This window comes from Schistocerca nitens, chromosome 5 (genome assembly GCF_023898315.1).
Source record: "Schistocerca nitens isolate TAMUIC-IGC-003100 chromosome 5, iqSchNite1.1, whole genome shotgun sequence".
NCBI lineage: Eukaryota > Metazoa > Arthropoda > Insecta > Orthoptera > Acrididae > Schistocerca > Schistocerca nitens.
The window spans coordinates 94,291,851-94,319,254 of NC_064618.1; the positions used below are offsets into that span (position 1 = coordinate 94,291,851).

At 40.0% G+C, this 27,404-nt stretch overlaps 1 protein-coding gene across 1 annotated transcript in view; it reads left to right on the forward strand.

Annotated features, from left to right (window-relative positions):
- Window positions 1-27,404, forward strand: part of LOC126260294 (SCY1-like protein 2) — a 963,146-nt gene that overhangs the window by 852,866 nt on the left and 82,876 nt on the right. The window contains exons 13-14 of the mRNA XM_049957618.1: window positions 4,627-4,795; window positions 13,287-13,468. Of these exons, the coding sequence (XP_049813575.1) occupies window positions 4,627-4,795; window positions 13,287-13,468 (351 nt within the window). The remainder of the gene's footprint in view (window positions 1-4,626; window positions 4,796-13,286; window positions 13,469-27,404) is intronic.

Here is a 27,404-nt window from a genome sequence, read left to right on the forward strand (position 1 = left end):
TAAACGACACAAAATGCAAATCTAGTAAAATTAATATATAAATGCTTTTAAAGGGAGGGATGAATCTGATACTTCATTAGCAAATTTTAAGTATTCGGTGTCAATTTAGTTAGTTTAACATTAAATCTCTTCGGTCAGTGATTCAGTGATTTACAATGCGTTTCTTTATTTATGTGTGAAAGAAGATTGGCAACCATGCTGAAACCGCTTTCCACGAGGTATGAAGGTTGAAAAGTTATCAAAACTTTCTTGCGGTAGTCTATAACAGCCCAACAGGCCTATGTGATAAGTAACAGGTATGTCTCTCTGAAGCCAAGAATCGCTGATACCCCTTTCCAAACAGTACCTTGAGTTTTTCGTTAGTGCTTATTCCGATTTGTTCTTCATGTAATACGACGTCCTTTACTTCAAAATCACTTTATGGACTGATAATACACTGTATTCCCATAGCCAAAAACATATTCAAACTTAGTTTCAAAGTGTGTGAGAAGAACATTTAAATGTTGAACGAAGCTTGAAATATCATCATCCTGGCAGTTAGTCTATGACAAATTGGCTAATTGAGAAAATTCGCGCCATCCAATATTTTGCTTCATTAGTTTCATTCTGGCAAGAAAAGCTGAAATTATGAGCTTTGTTTTTATTAAATTTTGTGTGTCACCATGTAATTGCATGTTAACCTCGTTAAATTTAATGAACAAATATGTTTAATAAACAATGGCACGTTTCCACGTGATTAAATTTTCTTTTAAAATTGGATCTGCCGCATCCAAAAATTCTAACACACTCTCAAAAAGTGAGAAAAATCTTGTCAATCATAAGCCTTTTGACAGTCAGTGCACTTCAGTGTGGAGCAATGAATCGAAGTTCTCATCATTTTCTTCACATAACCGCGTAAATAACCTAGAATTCAACGCTTTGCTTTGAATTTTGTTTACTACATAAACGAAAAATTCTAAAGATTGATGCAATCTTCCACCTAGATTTTTAGCAGGTAAATGTTGTTGATAGATGATGCAATACATTGCAATCATTCCCTGCGCGTTTAGTTTTATATGGTTTATAAATCCTCGACAGCGCCCGTATGCGGCTGGTGCTCCATCTACTATCGCTAATATTATGTTGCATAGAGGGATCGCTTTTCCCATCAAATAATCTTTCAAAACATTAAATATTGATTCATCTTTGGTGTCTGGTGTCACACTTTTCGCGAAGAGCAGTTATTCATCGATTTCTTGGTCCATAACAAAACGAACACTGCCAGTAAAAATGCATCATTATCAGGCAAGCTGACTCACCCAGCTGTATGGAGAAATGGATAATTACACAATATGCTTTCAGCACGAGAACTCATTTCATCAGTACACCTTTGAAATGTGCTGCTGCTCAAAGGTATTCTTTTGGGTACCGGTATATAATAAGCAGGTTTGTGTAGAGCAGTTTTCAAAACCTCTTAAATGGCTGACAAAATTAATTGTTCCTTGATAGCTAGCAGTTTTGCGTATGTCGCCACTGTTGTGCCGTTTGTGTCGTGTTCCAGTTTAATACATCTCTTGATGTGTGACGAAGCGGTTCCTGGCCCCACACCGGCTGTGCCAGATACTGTTTCTAGTCCTCAAAGAAGGACTATGGACAGTACTTATGAAGTGAAGCTAGCAAAATTGTCAATAATGTCGCGTTATGTTACCTGCAGGAGAACGAAAATGAAGATTTGCTCCACCCCTTTCTCAGCAGATGAGACAAACAGTGACCCACTTAGGGGCAAGCTTCAACTCTGTGAGAAGAATCTGGAATTTTGGTTGCAACCTGCCTAAATTGGATCCACTCTCGTGGACCGCCCTTGTGCCGTTTGTGTCGTGTTCAAAATTAACACATCACTTGATGTGTGACGAAGCGGTTCCTGGCCCATCACATGCAGCGTAAAATACTCTTTCTGCTTCGCGGAGAATGGCAAGGGGTAGCAGAGCTTTGAGGGTTGACTGTGGTTGCTATGTCTTATCATATTTTCCTAGATAACTTAATTTTTGTCCTCAGTTGCATCTAATGCACCCCTTTTTCTTCCGCTGACATGGACCCATCGAAGGTGGAATCGACCGTCGAGGTCGGTATAGGCCACTTTGGGAATCACTGCAGTAGATGAAGGAGGTCCGCCACATTACAGATCATCACTGTTAAAGACATGACACCAAGAATTGTTTCGGAAGTAGCAGCTCAGCGTACGAAGTATAACTGTATCAGCGTAATTAGTCACACGCTATGTTGTGTTGGCAGAAGAGCCAACACCGTGTTACTAGAGGGGCCCAAACGCACGCGTTTTAGCTCACGCAGGCTGGCGAGAGGAGGGAAGAACTATACTGACGTGAGGTCTGGAACATGACAAGGAATTAGAATTCAGAAAGCGGACGTAATTACTTTGATACTTAACTTTAATCCATTAATGATGAACGTCGTTCTTGACGGTACATGATTCACAATATCAATATCAATAGTAACTGAATATGGCGCCTTGCTAGGTCGTAGCAAATGACGTAGCTGAAGGCTATGCTAAACTGTCGTCTCTGCAAATGAGGGCGTATGTAGACAGTGAACCATCGCTAGCGAAGTCGGCTGTACAACTGTGGCGAGTGCTAGGGAGTCTCTCTAGACTAGACCTGCCGTGTGGCGGCGCTCGGTCTGCAATCACTGATAGTGGCGACACGCGGGTCTGACGTATACTAACGGACCGCGGCCGATTTAAAGGCTACCACCTAGCATGTGTGGTGTCTGGCGGTGATACCACATCTATTACGGATTTCCTCCAGTGAACTGATTGTTCTGCTGCTCGGTGAAGTGATCAGCAGTAGTATCCAACAATATTGCTAGTCAAGAGGTCCTGATATCGTCATGATGTCTTCGTGAAAGTATTCACCTTGTTCGTCAGTGACATTAATCAAAATTTCAGGTATATAATCAAGGTGAACGTAAAAAAGTGAATTTTGCTGTTCAACAAACAATCATTTTGGTCTCCCACAGCTGTCAAGGACGTCTTCAAACACGCTTTCGCCGAGCACCATAGCTCAGTTCGAAGCGGGACTCATCACTGAGGATAATTCTACTGCAGTCAATGAGATTCCGGACCCAATACGTGTCTGAAGACGCCCAGACAACTGTGGGATACCAACCTGACTGTCACTTGCCATATGGCCCGACAACCATGAGTGACTGTTTGTGGTGCCATTTGTTCATCTGTGACACCCTTACAGCTCGGCGGTACATCGATGATATTCTACTCCCATTTGGTTGCCCTTCATGGAAAGCCATCCTGAACTTACATTTCAGCAGAATAATGTCCACCTGCACGCGGTGAGAGACTGCTTGTCTTCGAGATTCCAATACCCTCCCCTGGCCAACGAGATCACCAGATCTCTCAATTGCGTACGTTTGGAGCATTATGGGCAGGGACGTCCAACCAGCTCGGGACTTTGGCGATCTAACGCGCTAGTCGGACAGAATCTGGCACAATATCCCTCAGGAGGACATCCAACAACTCTGTCAATCAATACCAAGCCGAGTAACTGGCCAGAGGTGGACCAACGCGTTATTGACTTGCTCAATTTGTGACGCTTTTTCTCTTCAATAAAACATCCCATTTTTCTGAAATTATAATCATTTGTTTGTCTGCACATGCGTATCAGTCTACCGATTTCCGTCCCATTCGGATAATTCCTTTGAGGTGCATCGTCTTATTTTTTACTTTTCTTTCTTACAGCGTATTACCTTCTTGAAATGTGGCGGTCTTTCTGATGTCTCAAAAAAATTGTTCAAATGGCGCTGAGCACTATGGGACTTAACTTCTAAGGTCATCAGCCCCCTATAACTTAGAACTATTTAAACCTAACTAACCTAAGGACATCACACATATCCATGCCCGAGGCAGGATTCGAACCTGCGATCGTAGCGGTCGCGCGGTTCCAGACTGAAGCGCCTAGAACCGCTCGGCCACACCGGCCGGCTTCTGATGTCTCATACCGTACACCAGATGAAATAGTTTTGTCATGGCTGACTCTCTCAAAGATATCTGTAGTTCTAATGGAATATCGTTTAGCCCAGGGACCTTGTTTCGACCCTTCCCATATATAACTGATAGAGGAAATCAAGTATATCCGAAAATCAGACGCTTGTTTCGTCACAGGTTTGTTTAATTAGAATGGAGGAGTCACGGATATGCTCATCCAGCTCCTGTGGCATCACTGCCGTGGAGGTGTTCTAAATCACGTTACTGTTTACTATAAAAATTCCAGAAGTGTACGCTCCTAGAAGGGTCGACCACTGTATTACCTTCTCCTAGGTATATCTCGAAAAAAGATCTTGAAGGTAACATTAGAGACATTCGAGCTTACATGGAGGCCTAGCAACGATCGTGTTCCTGCGTACCATTTGTGATGGGAACAGGAAAAGAGGGTGGGAGTGATACACACTTAGGTATCTTACGGAGTGTACGTGTGGATGTACAGTCTTCTAGATATCTGACTTAGAATTCATCCTTTCTCAGTGTTGCAGCTCTTGCAAACATTTGTCTATGAGATTGCAGTGAACAGTGTGAAACAGAGGAGCACGTGGTGAGGAGGGGTGCTCTTTGTGCCGCAGACATCTACCGGCTGATGCTGAGCGACAAGAAGTACGGCCTGTCGGTGAACCTGATGGCGACCCGCGTGATGCCGTCGCTGCTGCCGCAGACCGTCAACCCCAGCCTCAACCTCGACCAGTTCACCAACCTCCTCGAGGTACTGCAGGAGATGCTCGACCACATCGACAGGTGCGTACAGATAGCCTTCACCCAACCCTCTCTTCCCACCCCCTCCCCCCATCCTCCCTCGCCACCACTAGAGATTCACACCGAGGTCCGTTCAGGAAAGTCAACGTTTTACACTGGCTGTCTTACCTCACTCCAGTCGATACTGACAAATTTTAAGGAATAATAGAAGATATCATGAGGAACGAACTCAAGATAGGAGCTTGTGCCCAGAACAGGGCAGTACTTAAAATCTTCATACCCGTAGACTGAACCTGTGGTATGGACCCCACCAGACAAAAGTTTATTATAATTAATCCACCAAAATAGTATTTTAGAAATTTTTCCAATGGAAAGCATATAACGGAACATTTAAGGTTTATTATAAAATTTCAGTACACAATTTGTGATTTAATGACTGACGAGATTAAAATATATGGAGAAAACTGAAATCATTAAGTTTCTCAACCGGATTTGTTAACATGCTACAACTGTTTAAAGAAAGAGAGGGCGAGAGAGAACGAAAAGGCTGAGAATCATGTTCATACAAATAACAGTATTTCACTATTAATAATAACACTTTTTGACTAGGAGGCGATTTATAATATAGTAAATTACCCATTGCTATGGCAGGCCAAGTAACTTTTATAGAACACTGCGCTACACTTCAAAGTGACACAGACACACGACATTATTTTTCAACATAGTCGCAAAGTCTCTGAAAAGAACGGTCACAACATTCTGCTTCTTTCAATTACTTAGTCCCTTGACGATAGAAATCCCACCGTTGGTCGCGGAGCCATCCGAGAAGTGCCGTGTGAACGTTCTCTTCGATGCAGAGCCTCTTCTCCCCTGATCTACTTTCACCCTGGCGAAAAGATGGAAACCACACGGTGAAAGAACTGTATTTCCCGAGACACATTCAGCCAATCGTTCTCTTCGAGATGTGATAATGACTGCAACGTATTTGAATTATTGTGGCACTCTGGTCGGAAAGCAGGTTGTATGGATTTTAACCTGTCAGCGTATATGTGACGTTTTAGGGGGACCTTGTGAACTGCCCATGTTCGATTTTCTTTACGTATATTATTGGATCTGAAAATCTGTGCCTAGACATCAGTTTCCTAAAGCAGTGCTGCACAGTTCTTCAAGAAAAGAAAAACTCAAACAAGTTGCCTCTGAAAATGAGTTGATTTCCGACAGCCGTTAAGTGCAAAGCATTTCACATTTCATATCAGCGCGTACTCTGCTGTAAAACATTTCACACCTGTTTCGTAGATGCCTGTAGCTGAGTGCGTAGTGCCGCAGACCAGTGATGGAAGGGTTTCTGGTTCGAACTACCTGTAATTTGTTTTACTTTTATTTAAAATGTGTATCTTTGTCAGGTTGAAATTGTAATAAAGAAATACATAACCGTAATTCTGTAATGAAAGTAACATCATTTTAAATTATGGGTCATATGAAACAAATTGAAATTTGATATAGACATATGAAATAACTTACATACGTCAATAATACTCGACTATGAATTTGTCTCTATATCTCCTATGTTTACGGCTAATATCCACTATTTTTTCTTTCTTCAAAAAATTGTGCAAATGGCTCAAAGCACTATGGGACTTAACTTCTGAGGTCCAGAACTTAGAACTACTTAAACCTAACTAACCTAAGGACATCACACACATCCATGCCCGAGGTAGGATTCGAACCTGCGAGCGTAGCGGTCGCGCGGTTCCAGACTGTAGCTCGGCCACTCCGGCCGGCTTTCTTTCTTCACTCCATGGAGAAACGAGCATATGAAATGCACCAATATTATTGACGAAACTACCTGACAGAATAATCTGGTTTCAATCTGTGAAGAAGTTTCATTTCAGCGGAACTTCGCTACAGAGTGAAAATTCTTTCTGCAGTATTATTGAAGAATATGAGTCATTCCATATTCTATGTGACCCATATTAAAAAAAAAAACAATGACTATTTTCGGTAGAAAATTATAATTCATTATTTCTGTATTATCATTTCCACTTGAAAAAAAATATAGAATTTAAATACAAGTAGAAAAGAATGTTGTTAAGAAGATTCAAACCAGAGACTCTGCCATGACCAGTCTTCGACGTTACGCATTCTGCGAAACACCTTTGAAATGTTCTGCCTTTTCAAAGTGTGTCGCACTGATTTAGTAAACTGATGGCTGGGCACAGACTTTCATGTTCTATGAATACACGTAAAGGAAATCGAACATCGAACATAGCCAGTCCATCAAGTCCCCTCGTCAGATAAAAGCTCATATATACATTCATAGACATAAAATCTATACAACCTGCTGTCTGAGCAGAGTGCAAAAATGATAGTGTGCGTAACAAGTCCGACAATATCTTAAATACATTGCAGTCATTTTGACGTGTTGAAAAGAACAGCTCGCTGAGTTTGTCATCTGACGGCAGCGTCAGGTACTTGGCGGCTCACGTCACGAGCAGCGACCCGAGGCCAACGAGTCTTTCTCGTGAGCCTCGCTGCGACCCCAGGACGCTCAAGATTCAACGTCGAGTCTGCTTACGACACATCAGCGTCCAAACCGCTGTTTGTTGCCAGAAGGGTGGCCTTGTGACAGGCGCTGTCCTAACGGATTCGACGTTATGCAGTATCGTTGGACGACGTTTCCAGACCTGAGTTACTAACTCGTGGTGCTTCTCAACATACCCTCTACTGCCCTCCCAAACCTGTAGGTCTTGTTTTGTTACAATATACGAGGGCTATTCCGAAAGTAAGGTCCGATAGGTCGCGAAATGGAAACCACGGTAAAAATCAAAAATGTTTTATTTGCAACAGTTAGATACACCTTGCAGCTACTTATCTCCATAGTCGCCGACCCGACTTAGACGTGTATCGTAGCGTTGTACCAACTTTCCCATACCCTCGCTATAGAAGGCAGCCGCCAGTGCTCTCCGCCAATTCTCTACGCTTGCCTACGGCTCGTTGTCTTGTGCCGAAATGTTGTCTTCATAACCAGCGGTTCATGTGACCAGAGCTGAAACTCAGAGGGAGACAATTACGGGCTGTATTGTGGGTACTCTCACATTTCCATTTGAAAACGATGCAGGAGCATCTTCATTGCCCCTGCAGAATGCGGCTGAGAATTGTCTTGAAGACGAAACAGCACGACAGTTATGTAATGTTAGCTGCATAGCTTCAGGGGAAATTTCTCACCAGGCCCCCGTACTTGGCGGCAGACACTATTTTCTAGACATCTTTACGCACTCACTGCGAGCTCAGAAATGAGAAGAGCGACGTGATGCTAACTGGGGTTATACTAGAGACACTACCCAACACATCTGTGCAAAGCTTTATCGGATTTTCATAGTCGTTTCCATTTCGTGACCTATCGGACCTTACTTTCGGAATAGCCCTCGTATGTAGAATCACCATTCCACTGTCAAAAAAACTGTAATCATTCTTCTAGCTAGTTTTGTAACTTATGTGTACAGGACTCATCCAAGCAAAAAAGGACACTCAAATAGTACATCAGATCTACTCGGTAATACTGTGTACTAGAACAATGAAATTTAGCAAGTAGAAGCACTGTTTCTTAACCTCTTTAGTTGAAATGTGTGTGAATTCCTAAGGGACCAAACTACTGAGGTCATCGTTCCCTAGATTTACACACTACTTAAACTAACTTATGCTAATAACAACACACACACCCATGCCCGAGGGAGGACTCGAACCTCCGGCGGGAGGAGCCGCGCAGTCCGTGACATGGCGCCTTTAACCACGCAGCTACCTCTTTTGAAATGATGCACAATGTACGAGACATGCATACAGCCAGTTTTGTTTGCACTTCAAGAATGTACCGCAGCAAAACCCTTCAGACTGGTCGTTATGCCACTTTCGTCGCACATGCAACGATATTGTTGTCAACTCGAAAATTTTTCCCATGCAGATTAGTCTTTACCTATCCCGACAGGCAGAACTCTAGTCATGTTACATTGTTACTGAATCGGAGTTATCAGATCACTGTCCATCCCATTTGACAAAGCTCCTCAGCCTTCACATGAAGTCCTCAAATTTACCTTGTTGGCTGGCCGCTGTGGCTGAGCGGTTCTAGGCGCTTTAGTTCGGAACCACGCTGCTGCTAGGATCGCAGGTTCTAATCCTGCCTCGGGCGTGGATATGTGTGATGTCCTTGGGATAGTTAGGATTAAGTAGTTGTAAGTTCTAGTGGACTCATGACCTCAGCTGTTAAGTCCCATAGTGCTCAGACCCATTTGAACCATTTTTACCTTGTTGTGGTGCTTCTCCGAGGACGAAAACGACCGTTATTTCGTAATGTTCGAGAAATTCCGTGAAATTCATTCTCCCATGATCTCAGAGAAATGTCACCACCCATTTATTTCATGATCTGGTAAGTCGCAGCTTATTTCAATGTGGAAATTACGAATGCTCCTATTGCGTGGACTAATTTTTGTTGAAACTAAACAGTTTTGATAGACAATTGTAGAAATTAATTCACACAGATAGTTTTACTGCTCCACCAAGTACTTTCTTCTTGGATTGCATTATCTCCTGATGACAAATGTTTCTCTGTTCAAATAATACGGGAATTGTTCTGTCATTTACGACAGTCGAAAGTCTTATTAGGACTAGACGCTTTTCATTTTATTTAAAGCATCTTCAGTGTCAGTTTTTGATGTTTACATTATTTGCACGTTTTTCTATACATAAGCGTTCAATTGTACTACACGTACTAACACACAATATTTTCTCTTTTTTATGTTTATAATATACAGGGTGTAAAAAATTTACTGTACATATACAAAATTTTAGAGCGTTTACACAAGGTAAGAAGTAATACTTTTTTATGTAGCAAAAATGTCCCCCCCTTCCCCAGGTGACCATGAAAGTTTTGACGCTAGTGATGTTCAGATACGGTTTCCAAACTGCCATGTGATGAATATTTATTTGGAGACATTTCTGCAAATGTCGTCCGTTTACATTAATACACAACTGGCATTTTCATGCTAATAATTGTCCTAACACACTGGAAACCACCACGTGTTTTACAAATAATGGCTACAGCTTCAACCTACCAGGCAATCAACTCTTCTGGAGTGTCTGTCGTTGCCTCACACACTAACGCTTGATCCCCTCCCACTAAAAAAAGCCATAGGGTTGAGGCCAAGAGAACGTGCTGGTTTCGATACTGGCCCATCCCTCCCAAACCAACAACTGGGGGAAAACAATGTCTGAATGTTCCTCTTACGTCAACGGCAAAGTAGAGTGGGGTCCCGTCATGTTGGAACCATTATCATTGACACTCTCCAGCATTTCCGGTAGCACTTTATGGTAAAAGGTATAGTAATTTCCTCCACCTAGCGTGTAAGGCAAAGGGTTCAGCCGTGAACAATACCAGCCCACATAGTTGCGTGTCGCCTCAGGATTTTCCAACTCCCAGACATGGCTGTTCAATATTCCTTCCCTTGTGAACGCACCCTCAACAGTAAACAAAATACACGTCTAGAAGAAAGAAATCTTTGGAATTTGATGTAAATCCACCGGTAGAATTGTACGCAGTAGAGAAAGTCGTTAACTGACAGCTCTTGCACCTCCTGATATTTGAATGGATGCATGCGTGTGTCATGCTGGGCGTTCCACACATTTCGATTGGAGGTATTTAGTGTCTGCCCTCAAGAACGCGCAAACATCAGTAGAAACTTTCATCTAAATACTAAATCATGCAAACAATAACAATGTAATTGTTTATCCAGGGATGTGGCCACTGCTAGCCGTAATGAAATCCCAACCTTCATAGCATTAGGATTTAATTCTGTTGCAAATCAGATTCGGTTATCAATGAAAAAGTCAAAACAGTTGTGAACGTTGGGCTAAAAAAATAAAGTCCAGCATCAAAGTCTTCAAGGGTCCAACTGGAGAAACGGTGTACCTTTGAAATCTGTGTCACATAACAAAAATGTTTGTTTTTATCTCCTCTAATAACTTGACAAATTTGTAAATGTAGTAATTTAAGGTTATTGTGATAAATGGAGAAAACAGTAGGAAAAGATCACTGAAAGATTAGGAGCAAAAAAGGTCATATGGACATATGGTAGGCACATATGGTAGTCACATCCCCTTGAAGGTGGAGATAAAATATCTTTGACAGTGACTGTAGTGTCAGCACCAGACAGGTGGCCTGCGAGTATGGGATAGGCCAGACAGCAACAAGAATGGTTCAAATGTCTCTGAGCACTATGGGACTTAACTTCTAAGGTCATCAGTCCCCTAGAACTTAGAACTACTTAAACCTAACTAACCTAAGGACATCACACACATCCATGCCCGAGGCAGGATTCGAACCTGCGACTGTAGCGGTCGCGCGGTTCCAGACTACAGCGCCTAGAACCGCTCGGCCATCACGGCCGGTGCCAGACAACAAGTGTGAAATATTCTTCACGACAGCTGCCACTGTCTGTATCACTTACAATGTATACAGACCTTATTAAATACAGACTTGGCTCTGTGGCGACAGTTTTGTTGCTGCTAGTCACTCTGGTCACCGTAGTGCTGGGAATTCTGTCATCCATCCTACTCACAGATGAGGCTACCTTTACGAGAGGCAATACCATCATCCTTCGTAACGCCCACATGTGGGCTTTGTAGAATGGCCATGGTATGACGACAGCAAGCCATCAACACCAGTTCAGCTCAATGTGTGGTCTAGGGTTATTGGCGACCGCCTCACGGGACCAGTCATTCTTCCACAACGCCTTGCAGTCAAGGCATATCTGCACTTCTGCGTGTGACACTGCCGCTCCTGCTGGATGATGTGCCTTTATTGGTACAAAGGGCAATGTGGCTACTACATGATGGAGCTAAACCTCACTGCCCTCTGGAGTGTGGAACTAAAACATTTCCACTTGCCTGCTGTGTTTCCTTGCGTGCTTTCAGTCACTGAAACCTATACTGATGAAGATATTTACATCTCCATCTTCTAGTGGGTGTACCGTCCCTGAAACGCGTTTCTGAATGGGTACTAATTTGTTACTAATCTTCTCGGGATCGTTTCCTGATATTTGTCCCCATTTAGCAAAATCGCAACAACGAAAAAATTAATGTAGTTATTAAATTTCGAGAATACACTTATGTATTTAAGTGATCAACATTGCAAGATCACAGGTTAATATAAGTGCGACATAAACAGCTGCAAATGGGAAATGCTGGTATATTAATAAGTGGTGTAACCACCACTGTGTTGAATGGAAACATGCATGCATTGTTTTGTACATATGCCGGATGTCAGGTTGTAGGATGGAGTTCCATGACTGTTGCACTTAGATCAGTCAAAATGTGGATGGTTAATGCTGTCTGTGGATGACATTGGAGTTGTCGTAATTGATATTCAATATGTGCTCAGTTGGAGACTGACCTGGTGATCGAGTGAGCCGAGGCAACATTTCGATACTCTGTAGAGCGTGTTGGGTCTGCAGCAGTGGGCAGGCATTATCCTGCTGGAAAATATGGAAAATATCCTGGAATGCCGCATGAATGACAGCAAAACAGGTCAAACCAACAGATCGACATAATATTTGCATGAAATAGCCATGACATTTCTCCTGCTGTCATATGAAATGGCACCATAGACCATAACTACTGGTGTAGGTCAGTGTGTCTAACATGCAGACAGGTTGATTGCAAGACTTCAACTGGCCCCCTTCTAACCAACATGTACATCATTGGCACCAAGGCAGAATCACCCATCATCAGAAAACACAACAGAAATCATCCAGCGAGCTGTCGCTTGATACCACTGTAGTCACAAATGGCAGTTGTTTGGGGTCAGTGGAATACACATTACATTCTGGCTTGGAGATGTCCTTGAAGTAACCGATTTGTAACAGTTCGCTGTGTCACGGTGGCGCCAACTGCTGTTCACATCGCTGCTGCAGATGCAGTACGATGCGCCACAGCCACACATCGAACACGATGGTCTTCCCTCTCGATAGTGACACGTGTTCATCCGGAACATGGTCTTGTTGTGACTGTACATTCTCGAGAATATCGCTGCCGGATGTCATGTACAATGGAAACATTTCTGCCAAGTCTTTCTGCAGTATCACAGAAGGAACAACCAGCTTCTCGTAGCCCAATTACATGACCCTGTTCAAGCTCAGTGAGGTGTTGATAATGGCGTCTTTGTCACCTTAAAGGCATTCTTGGCTAATATCAACTCACCATGTCCGATTGCAAAGATAAATAATAATCATGACCATTACAGTGTCTCTTTAAAGCAAACCTGAATAGCATCTAGACATCTCTCAGATGTAGAAACATGCCTGCCAACTTTAGTTTATGTCGCACAACTCCTTTTCTTTTTCCGTCAGTATATATAATGTGTGTGTGTCTGTATATATATGACAATCACATAGACAAACAAGTCATTAGTCACAGGCTGCAACAGTGGAGAGTGGGTGAGGAGAGAGAGGACTCGAGTAGTGATGTGGATGTGCGGTGTCCACAGGAACCAGCGCAACAAACTGAAGTTGGACAACCTGACACTGCCGAGCCCAGAGCGCCACCGCCCGCTGCGCCACCAGTACAGCTCAGATAACATGCACGTGCCACCCTTCAACATCCCCAACCTGCGCATCGAGCAGCGCAAGACCTCCAGCGCTGAGGACATGGCACGCAAGAACTCGGCTGGTGAGACAACTTTGTCTATACAACTTCACACTGTGTATTTTACTTGTCTAATGTTTGTCATCCCATCGAGACTTGTACTCTCGACTCTGTGTTCTCATAACCCTCCATTGTTCAAGTACTGTGTGAGACAAAATATGTCTTTCATCGACATTCAAAATAACTTTCATTGATGTTCAATAAACTAATATGAGATGCGGGTACCATAATCTGTGTTCAGAAAGCATTATACATGGACAACAGTAATTTCCATACCAAACTAACGTTTTTATGATTACATTTCAAACAGACATAACAAGATAGCATATAACCACTGCTATTCTGTTCAAGCAAAAATTGCTCGCTTGAAATGACTAGGAAAGATGTTGATAATACAATGATGTTAAGCTGTAAAGTGAAGTGTCTGATTATTTACTATTTAGCACTTCCAGATGAAATTGTGACTTTTTCACTCTCTCTTGATGCAGCTGCTAAAGACATCTACTAACTTCTTATGGAGGCAACATTTGCACCTCACAGCTCACAATAAACATCAAGTCTGCATAAAGAGTATTCATTGCTGACCAATAAAACAAGTGGACAGACTAAATAATACACAAGTCAGCAGAGCCCAAACTCTCTGATAAAGAGACCTTTGACTTGGAAATCAACAGAATGCAAATTATATATGGATACCCATTAATTATTTCTAGACATCATGTATATTAAACATACTGCACAAGAAATTAGTCACCACCTGGGGACACAACACTAATACCTTGTAACAGGCCTCTAGCATTGATAATGGCCTCAGTTCACTGAGGAAGAGAGTTCACAAGTTTCCACCAGTATGCTAATCCAGCTGAAGTTACTCATTGATGATTAGATCCAACAGAGCTATCAAACTGCTGGAATCATTTCACCCATTGTTCCAAATAGACCCAAGTAGTTTCTATCGCATAATGATTGGGCTTTTTATCAGGCCAGTAGAGGTGCAACAGGGAGCCTAAGTGTTTGTCAAATGAGGAATGTACGCATCCAGCTTTGTGAACATGACTGTTTTCATCTTAAAGGACAGTAGTGTTCACGGTGTACTCATCATCAAAATGTGCAAGGAAGGGCAGCACTTGGTCACCAAGTATGCTAAGTATGCTAAATTAACAACCTGGTTTGTGTCCATGGTAACCCAAAGGACTGAGCTCCAGTCATAGTACACCCCCAAAACATCTCGTAACCACCTCTGTCCTGAATTATGGCATCCACACACTGTAAGTTCAACATGCAATAAGTGCACTCAAAATCTTGCTTTATTTGAAAAGAGACAAAATCACTACTCTCATCGGGTTGCACAACATGCCATAAGTCAGTTACTATTGAGTTTCTGTGCCATTTGGCCCAATGAAGATGTGCAATTTTAAAGGTCACTGTGAGCAATGGCCTTTTGTGAAGGACCTGATTGCAAGCTCTCTTCACAATTATTGCTGGACCACTGTCTGAGATGCTGTTACATACACTGACAACAGTAACTCCTGTATAGTTTGAAACTGGTTGTCATTGATATGGTATGACACCCACCAGAATCAGAATCTTTATCCTCATCCACAATTGCCCACATATACAATGGAATAAGCTACATAATTACAGACATATATAATTTCAGATACACAGAGTGTAACAAAAGGGTATGGCTAAACTTCCAGGAAACATTTCTCACCTGTAGAAGAAGAAAGAATGTTATATGGACATGGGTCCACAAACACTTTGATGTTAGAGCTTATTTCTACTTCTCTTCATAATCACATTAATCATCAGAAACGCAACTTTTGCTGGATAATTCAAGCTCCTCTACGCGTGAGGAATATTTCCTGAAAATTTGGTCATTCCTTTTTGTTACACCCTGTATTTAATTATAAATATCATAATAACAGATATATATTCATGAATTTTGAATTTTAACATTGCAACAGAGTAACAGAAGGGTGGAAAGGCTGGTTGCCTAAATGGGTTATCCTTAATGAATTTTACTAGAACAATCAACTTAGTACAATACTTAATAACAATATTCATACAATCAACACAGATATTGCCTCCAATCAGCACAAGTTTTAAAAAACACAAACAAGTTTGTTATTTGCAATGGCCAAATCAAAAAAAGGCACAGACTTTGTGGACAACATCAAAATTTAACAGATAGGATTCAACTGGATAGGTACTACAACCAAAACTGAAAAGCCACATTAAAGCTGCCAGTGGCACCAGTACTCAAATAAGAAAAAGACAAATGGCAATTTTACAGTATACATACTCAGGGTTGCCCTGAACACATGATTATGAAAGCTCTTCTTGGTGTCCTTTATTAGCATATACAATGCATCTTGGAACTTGTTAATGTGGCCATGTAAGAGAACCTCCACCACATTTGACAAGACATCCAAGTGTGTCATCTGTGCTAAGGACACTGCTCTATCTGGAAGCGATCACCGACCGAACCACCCATCCAATGTTCTCAGCTCAGGCCCAGGAGTCATACTGTCTGCGAGTACCTTGCTGCTCTAAGGCCCACACTGACCTCATTTCCCCTATCACTCAGTAGGCAGTCATGGTGGCCACCGCAAAATTCAAACTTGCCCAAGGGGCACAAGTGTAGTGGTGCTGTGTCCATCACAGCACAACCTCCTAAACGGACTAGTGTCATGGTGCTGTGTCCATCACAGCACATCCTCCTACCCTCAAAACATCTCCATGGGAGCAAGTTTCTGGGCAGGGCAATTCAGACAAACAATGTTCATTTCTGTACTCAATGGTGGGACTACAATTAAGACATATTGTTCAAATGACCTTGCTGAAGCAGCTCTTTCTTTATTTTACCATTTTCGTGACTCCCGTTAATTATAAAGGCATAAGCTTAAAAAAATACAAAAAACAGCACATGTTGAGATCGGGACAGAGCTTACAGAACTATCATGACTTCTTCAGGAATATGAAATTTAATGCACATTAAAAAATCTATATTTATACATAAATCAGTGGCAGTTCAAATAGGCACAACAATTTTAATAAGTTCATTGTTTTCCTTACATTGGATCAAAATGAATATAAATTACTTCTTAGACTATTTCTTACAGGTTTAGTTTGGGATAAATAAACACAGAAAAATCTTCTGCTTTGTGGGATTTTGACCAGTATAGTGACTGGAGTTACAAACCAGAGAATTTGTACCAGCTACATAATCTATGGCAGCAACTTCCCAATTTCTGTTTACATTCTCCTTAGTCACCACCAGAAAGTTCTGCACCCAGACCCTGCCACCCATACTGAGATCATATGACCACCTCCTCTTGTATCTCTGGGCATCTCTGTGAAAGACTGTGCTTCAGATTAGCCCTTGCCCACTTCCAAATGTCAAAATTTTGCACTGCATCAATTTGTTTAGGCAACAGTTGGTAGAACTATCACACATTGTCTAGCAGTGATTTGGACTTGCATGCAAACATAAGGCTGGCAGAAGTTTGCTTATGAGATTCTTGGGCAGCAATATTGAAGACAAAAGCCAACCAATTAAGTGACTGATTCCACCTGGAATGAACCTGATGGTGGTAGGCTATGAGGGCAGAGTACAAGCTGTGGTTAACATGCTCTGGAATGTAGGTTTAGGGTAATATGGGACTGCAGCTCCCTTGCATGGTAGCATTATGCATTAGTAACAAACAGAAAAAGTGGGTAAAGGCATCTATACAAAACAGAGTGAACCTATTTCTGGCTTATGACTATGGAAAGGGGCCTACATAATCTATGTACAAAATCTATGCACACCCTCTCCATGGAAGTTAAAAATCCCTGTCACGTACTCATTGTTGGCTTACTTACTGCACAGATTTTACAAGACTGGACCCACATCTTGATCTCTTTGTCCATGATGTGCCAGAAAAAATTCTCTGCATTCATCTGAGTTTCAAGTGTCTGGAAATGAATACCAGTTGGTGACTTGTGGTAATAAATATGACTGGTATTAGTTCAGATGGCAAAACTATTTTGATCCATTTATTTTGCCTGACTGGACAACACAGAACACTACCATTTAAATTATAAGGCTAAATTCTTCCATTTATCTTCATTTTTACCCTGCTTTCCCTTAACCTAATGTTAGAATCCTGGTGTTTCACAATGTCCTTAAACAACCCTTGCTTATGGGTGTGTGCAGCACTAATGGACATTATTTCCCATTGACTGCTTCGTTGACATGTCTGTCCACTAGAGTGTTCATTATCATCTTCCACAAACATACAAATAATGCCATCAGCAATAACACTTTCCACTTTGTGTATGTGATTCACTGTAAACTGGCAGGTGGAGATCCAGACTGCCCACCTGGCAATGCACTCCGTCCACCTCAGTCTTCCTAGTACCCAGCTAAGGGTCTGGTTATCCCATTTCAAGAATGAACTGATGATGCTCCAGATATATCTAGAATTTCTTGAGGGCAAACAGCACAACCCAACAATTTTAATTTGTAAACTGGATATTTAACTTCTAATGTCAACAAACTGCAAGAGCCATACCCTATCTGGCATCTCCCTAATGGGTGTTCTTCCAAAAAGATAGCTGCCACACCCATCACAGGTGCTTCAGACTGAACTATAAATTCCTTTGGAAACTCAGGAATTGTTAATAAGACGCTGTTGCTAGCGCCATCTTAAGACCCTCAAAGGTCACTTTTTGCGAAGGACACCACTCGAATTTCCTTCTTTTCTTTGTCAATTCTTTCAACGAATCTGCAATTTAGGTGATGTTAGATATGAACTTCCAAAAAAATTTATCATCCTGATGAACCTTGCATCCTTGGGACTCAGGTACTTGACAGTTACGAATAGCTTCAACACTGCTCCAATTGACAGTAATGCCCTGGAGAGAAACTGTGTGTTCAAAAATGATGTGTGACAGTAAATTTTTCCTTAGAAGGCTGACTGTGAGCCCCATCTCCCTTAACCAACACAAGAGCTCCTTGACGTGCCTAACATGCTCAAAAAATTCTTGCTGAAGATAACCAAGTCATTCAGGTAGTGGCAGCAAATTTAAATCTGATATACAAAAAATACTACCTAGCAAATGGGATAGTATTGCTTCCCTGGTTGAGAGCTCAAATGGAACACAGTTAAATTCATACAGATTTTAATCACTCATGGAGCCTCTGATTGACCTGGTATTTTCAATATTCTTATAGTAGGTTCAAATGGTTCAAATGGCTCTGAGCACTATGGGACTCAACTGCTGAGGTCATTAGTCCCCTAGAACTTAGAACTAGTTAAACCTAACTAACCTAAGGACATCACAAACATCCATGCCCGAGGCAGGATTCGAACCTGCGACCGTAGCGGTCTTGCGGTTCCAGACTGCAGCGCCTTTAACCGCACGGCCACTTCGGCCGGCTCTTATAGTAGGTATGGATGACATCCACTGTGGGGAAGAGTTTAACCTTACCAACCAGCAGAAACAGGGATGTAGATTGGCAGTGGAGTGGACTGTAAAATGATCTTCTTGTTCAATGCAGGATAATCTACAACAGGTCAAATTGCTCCAACTGCTTTAGACACCAAAAATAAGGGTGAAGAGTATGGAGAACAGGAGGGTCTTAAGTGTTTCATCAATGAAAGACTTAAGTTGTTTCATCCTTGGAGGACAAAGTTTTTATAATGGTTGCCTGTTGAGATTGTTGTCAGTAAGCTCAATCTTGTACTCACCAAATTTAGTGAACCCCAAAACATTTGGAAGCACATCCAGATAGTTCAGTCTTGTATTCAGCAATTTTAGTGAACCCCAAAACATTTGGAGGCAAATCCAGGTATGACTAAAATACATGGTACAACTGGGCAGCCTGCTTGGCAGTTAGATGGCTAAAATTATCAGGCTCTTGTTTATCTGTTTCTCTGACACCTATAATATGGATTGGTCACGCACAAGAATGCTCACAAAATTTATGTCTACACTCCTTATGACAAAGGAATGAAAATTCCTGTTCCCTACAATCAACAATGTGGCTCATGTGTTGGATAAAGTTAGAACCAAGAAATAGAAACAGCTAACTGATGTGCTAACATCACCTTACATTTCAAGTGAAACTCTGGATCCTGAACTTAATGGTGACTTCCCCCAACACATACAGTTTACTAGAGTTGGTCACTCTGCAACTCCTGTGTCCAGTATTCTACAGGAGAAACGGACATAGTGATTGGTGCTTGTAGTATCATTCTTCACTAATCAGTGATAATGATCTTCCCTTTCTAATCTGTCTTTCCAGACATTGTTTTTTACAGCAAACCAGTTTGGATGAAATACCCCTGTTTCTTAAACAGCTGAGGAACAGATGTAACACATTAGAAATTTTGTATCATTTCCAGTATCAGAATTGAAATCAATTACTTTAACATATCAAAGAGTGGAAACTCCAGGCTGGAATATCAATTATATAAGGAAATGATACACTGCTACTCACTGTAAAGATGACATGTTGAGTTGCAGACAGGAATCCCTTGCTCTCCAGCACCTGGAGGTGCATTCCAGACACCATTCCCATGAGCTATCCACCTGCTGACATCCTACTGCCACCTCAGTGCATCACTATCCAACCCCTAACCTACTCACAGTGTTCTCATCAACTGCTTATAGCACACAGACCCTACCCAACTCATCTTTTCAACTTGCCACCTCCCTGAAAACTCCTTACCAACACTCCACCAAAGCCAGAGCAAACCCATTCCTGTAACATCATTATTAACCTTTCCACACCAAAATTCTCAGCCCCACAGAAGTTTTAGTCCTATCCAAAGACCTCACCTTTAGCCCCAGAGCCAAATTTAGCACTGTTGGACTTGTCAAAGACCTGTTCTCCTTCTCCTGATCCCAGTCATGGAAACACTTCTTTGCCACCAATTCCTCCAACCAAAGCCAGCTATACACAACCTCAGATACAATATTCTGGATAAATACAGGTAAACAGAGTCATAGTTAGCTTTGAATGATAACACAGTTCAGTAGCTTGAGGACCAAAATCAGTGTATGAAATCAGACATGTATACATTATGTTATATTGCCTATACTAGTAAATTGCTTCCACACTATCTGCTAATTTTCAATATAAAGAAACCTACATTCATAAAGACTTAGAAGATTCATTTACAACTGATAAAAAAATCATACTGATTTAAAGTCACATAATATATTGAGGAGTCGACACCCCTACTTGAAGAAACATGCATTTATGTGAAATAACACTGTTGTTCGCAGTCTTGGCTAACAATTTACAAATCTCAGTCACATCACTGATTTAGTTAACAGATGCTAGAGTACCTTACCCAGCACCTAAGATCTCTTGTAAGTCGACTTGTCTAGCGGGGTACAGCCGTGCACCAGTGTGGGGAGTGGATCCCCCACATCTCTTAGTTTCCTCCCTAGTGTTCTCATCGCATGCTCCAAAGAAAAGGTAATTCACTGTCTAGCATTCACATCAAAATCCTGAAACATTGTTTTGTGTACTAAATATGCTGTTCAATACCTTATTCATATCACACAAGATATGCTCTCCCTATTCATTTTTCAAAGTCAGTTATATGGGATTTATGTCAGGTGTGATTAAAAAGTGTTCACATACGCAACATTAATAAACAGAGTTAAATGAAATGAAAAAAAAGTGAAATAACAAGGTGATACAGATATACCAAGATACTATCCCCAATTTTTATAGTACAAATTATGAACATTGTCCCATTTCAGAATTGTAAAAGGATCTACTCATTTAGTCTCAAGGCATATATGTATCAAATTCTAAAACACAAATCCATTACCAAAGATAATTATATAATGTATCATAGATTTTAACTCACTCAATAGATAAGACAAAACTTTAGAAATCAGATCATCTTACATACTAAACTCATGACAAGCTAAACACAATTATATAGTTTTATGAATCTACAAATAGATTTAAACTCAGTCAATGGATAAGATAGAACTCTAGAAATCATATCATCTTACATACTGAATTCATGACAATGGAAAAAGAACACACAAACAAAACAAAAAATTAGATACTTCATGTAAAAGATCACTTTCAATTTCATCAAATGCTACATCCACACTGTTGTTGCAAGGTTTTATCAACTTTGCTGGTATCATAGAATTACTTTGATTACTCATGTTGTCAGGTAAAGATTGAACACAATGAATGGATTCCACAGCACAACTAACATCAGGTATTACAGAAGGAATACAAAATATGTTACTGTCAAAATTTCACTTCCTACTTAGATCTTTGTTCAGCTCATTCCACCAATTTTGATACAAATTTTGACTAACCACAACTAACTTATTCCAGAATGCACATTTATATATGTTATCATCAATCTGATCCCAAACAAATTTCAAAAAGTTTTCAGCTCCATTCTCTAGCTTACAGGTAACTCACCTTCACTGTTTGGATCACCACTTTGCATGACCTCAATGAAAAACTGCTTTGACTGGACTGGTATACCATGACTCTTACTTACATCATCACACACATCACTTACCTTATCTGTATTTGCAAGCAACTGTGAAACTTCATTATTCTTAAAACTCCACAGCTACCTGATACTCATCATTATCATCATCATATTCTTCCAAAATTACTTCATCAGCAACATCATTAGCAATGCAAGTCTCATCACCATCTAAGTCACACACCTCACCTACATTCATTTCCAGTAAGCTACCAGTTTCAGACTTATGAACCCCAGTTATATCTCTGCATCAAAAATACCACCTAATTCAGATCCAATACAGTCATCGCCTGTTTTACATACATCAGTAACACTGTTTTCTGACCAAGTGAAGAAATCGTTAGTACATACAACATCAAAATACTCATTACTCTAACATTCTAGTTTGTGATTGGTATGTACATCACTATAATTAAACATAATATCCAAAAACTTTTGATTAAAACATAAATGAGAAATTTGATGTTTCTTCTGTTCAACTTCAGATACTTGTATCACATTATTAACACTGTTACTATTATCTAATTGCAAGTGTAATTTGTGGGTACTGTGGTTGTTGTGTTTCCTGCCCCAAAACTGTGGACCTTCATTGAGGTGGACTGCTGTTTCCCAATTAGTTAGCTGTATGATTTTCTCCTATTAAATTGCCCATGGTTACCCCCTTTATTCCCATTCTGGTGATGTTCAAAATTCCATTATCTATTCCCATTTTGACCCTGATATAAATTATCATTATCTCTGTTTCTGTAGTTATTACCATTGTGATCTCTATCATTCTGATTGTTATGGTACATGCTTCTTTCTACTGCTCTATCCAGCCTGTCAACATATCGTAAAAATTGTTCAAGACAATAATCAGGTTTGTGTACTAAATCCTACAGCAGCCTTTCTGGTAATCTCCTTTTTCGTGCATCAGCCAATGTAATTTCATCAAACGGTTTGTCAAGGTGTATTAATTTCTTAAGTTGGTTCTTACAAAACTCTTTCAAAGTACCATCCCTATTATATTCAAAAATTCACTTTTAATTCTCCCCTGGTCAGTTTCCAACCAACTTTTTTCGAAACTTTGATACATTTCCCACTGACCTAAATTTAGATTTACCCAAGACAGAGCTTCACGTTCAAGTCATCTTTTAACAAATTTAATTTTTTGATTGCCACTCATACCTGACACAAAACTATCTCTACAGTGGAGCGGAAAATCCACTGGATGTAAATTGTCTGATGGAAAACTTTTCATTGGAATGTTGGACCACGCAGTACCATTTTTTGAGTACAGATTTTTGTGAATACAATTTTCCTGAGCTGCTGAAATTTTTTTTATCTAAAACATTTACATTAGTTTGCATACTGTTTTCAACATTAAAAATTTTTTTAGTCCAAACTACTCAAATTCTGTTCCATTTTTTCTGCTACAGCCTTCTTTTCAACTCTGGCATCATTAACATTCTTTGTCTGTCATGCAGATTCACTTACTACCTCATTTTCCAAAACAATAAATTTATGTTCTAAGACATCAACTTTTTCATTCACATCTTTTAATTCCTCTGACAAGCCAATTTTTAGCTCTGAAACCTGATTACTAAGTTGGTCTATTTGACACTGTACATATCCATTTTACTATTGTTTTCAGTTTTTAGGTATCTTAATTGTCCTTGTAGTGAAGTACATTTGCTGTTTTTGTCCGTCCTTATTTCAGTTAACTGCTCATTAAGTGCACTAAATTTGCTATTGTTATCCGTCTTCATTTCCTCTAGTTTTGCCAAAATGAACTGCAAAATATCAGTTTTTACTGTTTCTTTGCTGACTTCGCATTCACTTTGTTCAAACACATCCTGGCTGGGTCCAACAGCTTTCACTTCATCACTGCTACCCCTGTCTCTATTCATTTTCATAGTAATCACATGAGTACAAAAAAAAATTAATTTCATAATAATTTGTACTTATCTTTGCCTTTTGATGTCCTTTGTCATAGTTGTAAAGTCCTCTTTCAATTCATCTATTCCGTCATTGTTGATACTATCTTGTCACTGTTTGTCGGGCAGTCCTTGGGTCTTCTTTCTTTGCGTGAATGGGACTTCATTTATATATAAACTGCAAATGACACAACTTGCTGTCCCTTCTTCTTCTGCAATAGACAAGACTTCATTATCAGTTAACTGATCCCAGATGAGCCGCCAATTTTAATCTTACCCTCCCACACATCACCAGTAAATTTTTCAGTCTCTTCAGAGAGATTAATTGCTTAGTTTCAAATGCTTCGAGAGGAGTAAGATGTACAAAATACTTTTTTCCTTATCTTCATTTTCTCGTTGTTGGTTGCAGTACATCTGGGGGTAGATTCTTGAGGCTGACATTTTTTAACTTTGTGGGTTCCAGATCATTAGATAAATATTAAGAATGCCTGTTGCATGATTTCTGATTGCACATGCTTTTTTTTCCACTTTCTTCTATATCACATTGACTTTACAATCTCCACTTTAGAACACAAACTGACATTGTTATTGCCAAACATAAAAATACATCATATTCCATCAGAGACGTACCCAGTACCCTTAACTCATTCTGCGGTACTAACAATATTCCAAAGAGTTTACAAAACAAAAGAGTTTACAAACTTTCTTGATAGAAGAAGGATCTTCACCAAGTTATATCCTTATTTTGTAAATGAATCCAGAAGTAAATTTAATAGTTAGCATAAGATTGCATAAATAATAATAGGAATTTTAAGTATACCAGATATTTCAATATTTTATATATTCTAAAAGAAGAGTAATTTTAACCATACATACAGAGTTCATACATATTGATTGTAATAAATTAATTTCTTTTTTAGATTTTTAGCCTGATTTATAATGTATCGTATACAAAATCAAGTGAAATTCTTATAGTTAAACAGCTGAGATAATTTTAACCTGTACAAGATTCGAAAATATTCCTGGTATCGTCTATTTCTATAAAAAAAGATGATGTTAGAGGAGGGTGTCCCACTACAATTTATACACCAAGCTGGCAAAAGTCTTGGGATACCAATATGCTTATATATAGATGACAGTAGTATTACATAAACAAGGTATACGCGGGCAGTGCATTGGCAGAGCCATCATTTGTACTCAGGTGATTCATGTGTCCTATGTGATTATGGCTTCATGGCAGGAATTAATAGACTTTTAATGCCGAATCGTAGTTGGAGTTAGATGCATGGGACATTCCATTGTGGCAGTCATTGGGAAAATCATTATTCTGATGTACACAGTGTCAAGAGTGTGCTGAAAATACCAATTTCAGGCATTAACTCTCACCAAGGACAACATAGAAGCTGATGGCCTTCACTTAATGACCGAGAGCAGTGGTGTTTGCATAGAGTTGTCAGTGGTAACATACAAGCAGCACTGCACGAAATAACCACAGATATCAATGTGGGCTGTATGACGAACATACCCATTAGGACAGTGAAGTGAAATATGGTGTTAATGATCTATTGCAGCAGACAAATGATGTGAGTGTGTTTACTAATAGCATGACTCCACTTGCAACACCTCTCCTGTACTCATGACTATATTGTTTGGACCCCAGATGACTGGAAAACCATGCCCTGGTCAGATGAGTCCCAATTTCAGTTGGTAAGAACTGAGAGTAGGTTTTGAGTGTGGCACAGACCCCATGAGTCCATGGACCTCAGTTGTCAACAAGGCACTGTGCAAGCTGGTAGTGGTTCCATAACACTGTAAGCTCTGCTTATAATGAATGGACTCAATCTTCTGATCCATCTGAACAGAACATTGACTGGAAGTAGTTATGTTTATCTACTTGGAGACCATTTGCAGCCATTCATGGACTCCATGTTCCCAAACAACAATGCAATTTTTATGGATGAGTATGTGCCATGTCACCGAGCCACAACTGTTCATGAGTGGTTTGGAGAACATACTGGACAATTTGAGCAAATGATTTGACTACCCATATTACCTGACATGAATCCCATTGAACATTTATGGGACATAATCAAGACATTACTTCATGCACAAAATCCTGTGCCACCAACACTTTTGCAATTAAGAGTAGCTATAGTGCCTGAAGGCTCAGTATTCCTGAGTCCATGCTGTATCATGCTAGGTACAAGGAGGTCCGCCATGATATTAGAGGTTATCCCATTTCTTGTGTCACCTCAGTGTACATTTGTATGTATATATGTACATACGTAAGTTCCACGTCTCCTCTAGGCCGCTAGATCAATTTCAAATAAATGTGGTACACATATCATGTACTACCTGGGAGAAATCACTGTGGAGGTAAGAAGCACCTATGTGTCAAAGGTGTGGGGGAGTGAGGGAGAAAAAGCAATGTAGCTACGGCATGAGAATACCCATAATTTGCTCATCCATTATTTGAGAATGAGAGACTTAGCGACTTGCAAAAAACTTTACACACAGTTTCAAATCTTTACAAACGTTTTTCATACTGACAGCCCCATAAAATTATGAAAGTAAAGAAGTTTTTTATTTACTACATTGTCACTGTTCATGCAGTAAAAGTGCCACATGAAGCAAGACATTTATTACTTTTTTACTAGCAACAGTATGACTGGCACATTTTTCTAACAGTATTCACTGAATTTACCAAAAAAGTTACATCATTTGCAACAATTAGTTTGGGAGATATGACAAACACGGAATGGATGTAAAACTACTGCATCATGCAAGAGGCTTAAATTCATTACTTCATTGCTACTTATTCTATTTGCAAGAGCTTTTGCCAGTAGTATCTACATTTTCCATTGAAAGTACTTACAAAAATATAGCATTGTACAACACCACAGTTCCAAAGATATGATATCATAAACACTGAGATACATGAGAAACTGCTGCATCATACATGACATTTTAATTTACTATTTCTTTACTACTAATTCTATTCAAACACATTTCGCAGACAGTAGCCACATATACCACTGGATGTACCTGCAAAATTATATCACTTTACAGCACATAGTTCGGGAGATACAATGCCATAAAAGTTGAACTACCTCATAATGAAACTGCAGGGCAAAATTCGCTAGACATACAGGTGAAATATGTGTATGAAAACATGTGAAATATATTTAATATGTGTGAAATATATTTTATGTGTGAGAATGAGATCAGTTCACTGAACACTAGAAATTTTGTTGAAAAATAATGTTTTGCTGATTCGAGACATGCTGGTTTGGAATGGAAGGTCCACAACTGTATAATATAGAGAAAAATTTGATAAATTTTTATCAGTCTCAGTTGCATGAATACACAATTTATTGCTACAGTAGTCACCAGTTACATGCTAACTCACCCATTCTCAAACCACACACCTTGTTGTTTACCATAACTAGTTACACAACTACTTTCACTGAATTCCCTGCCTTCAATACTAGCTTTGATAATTTCTGTTTTCTT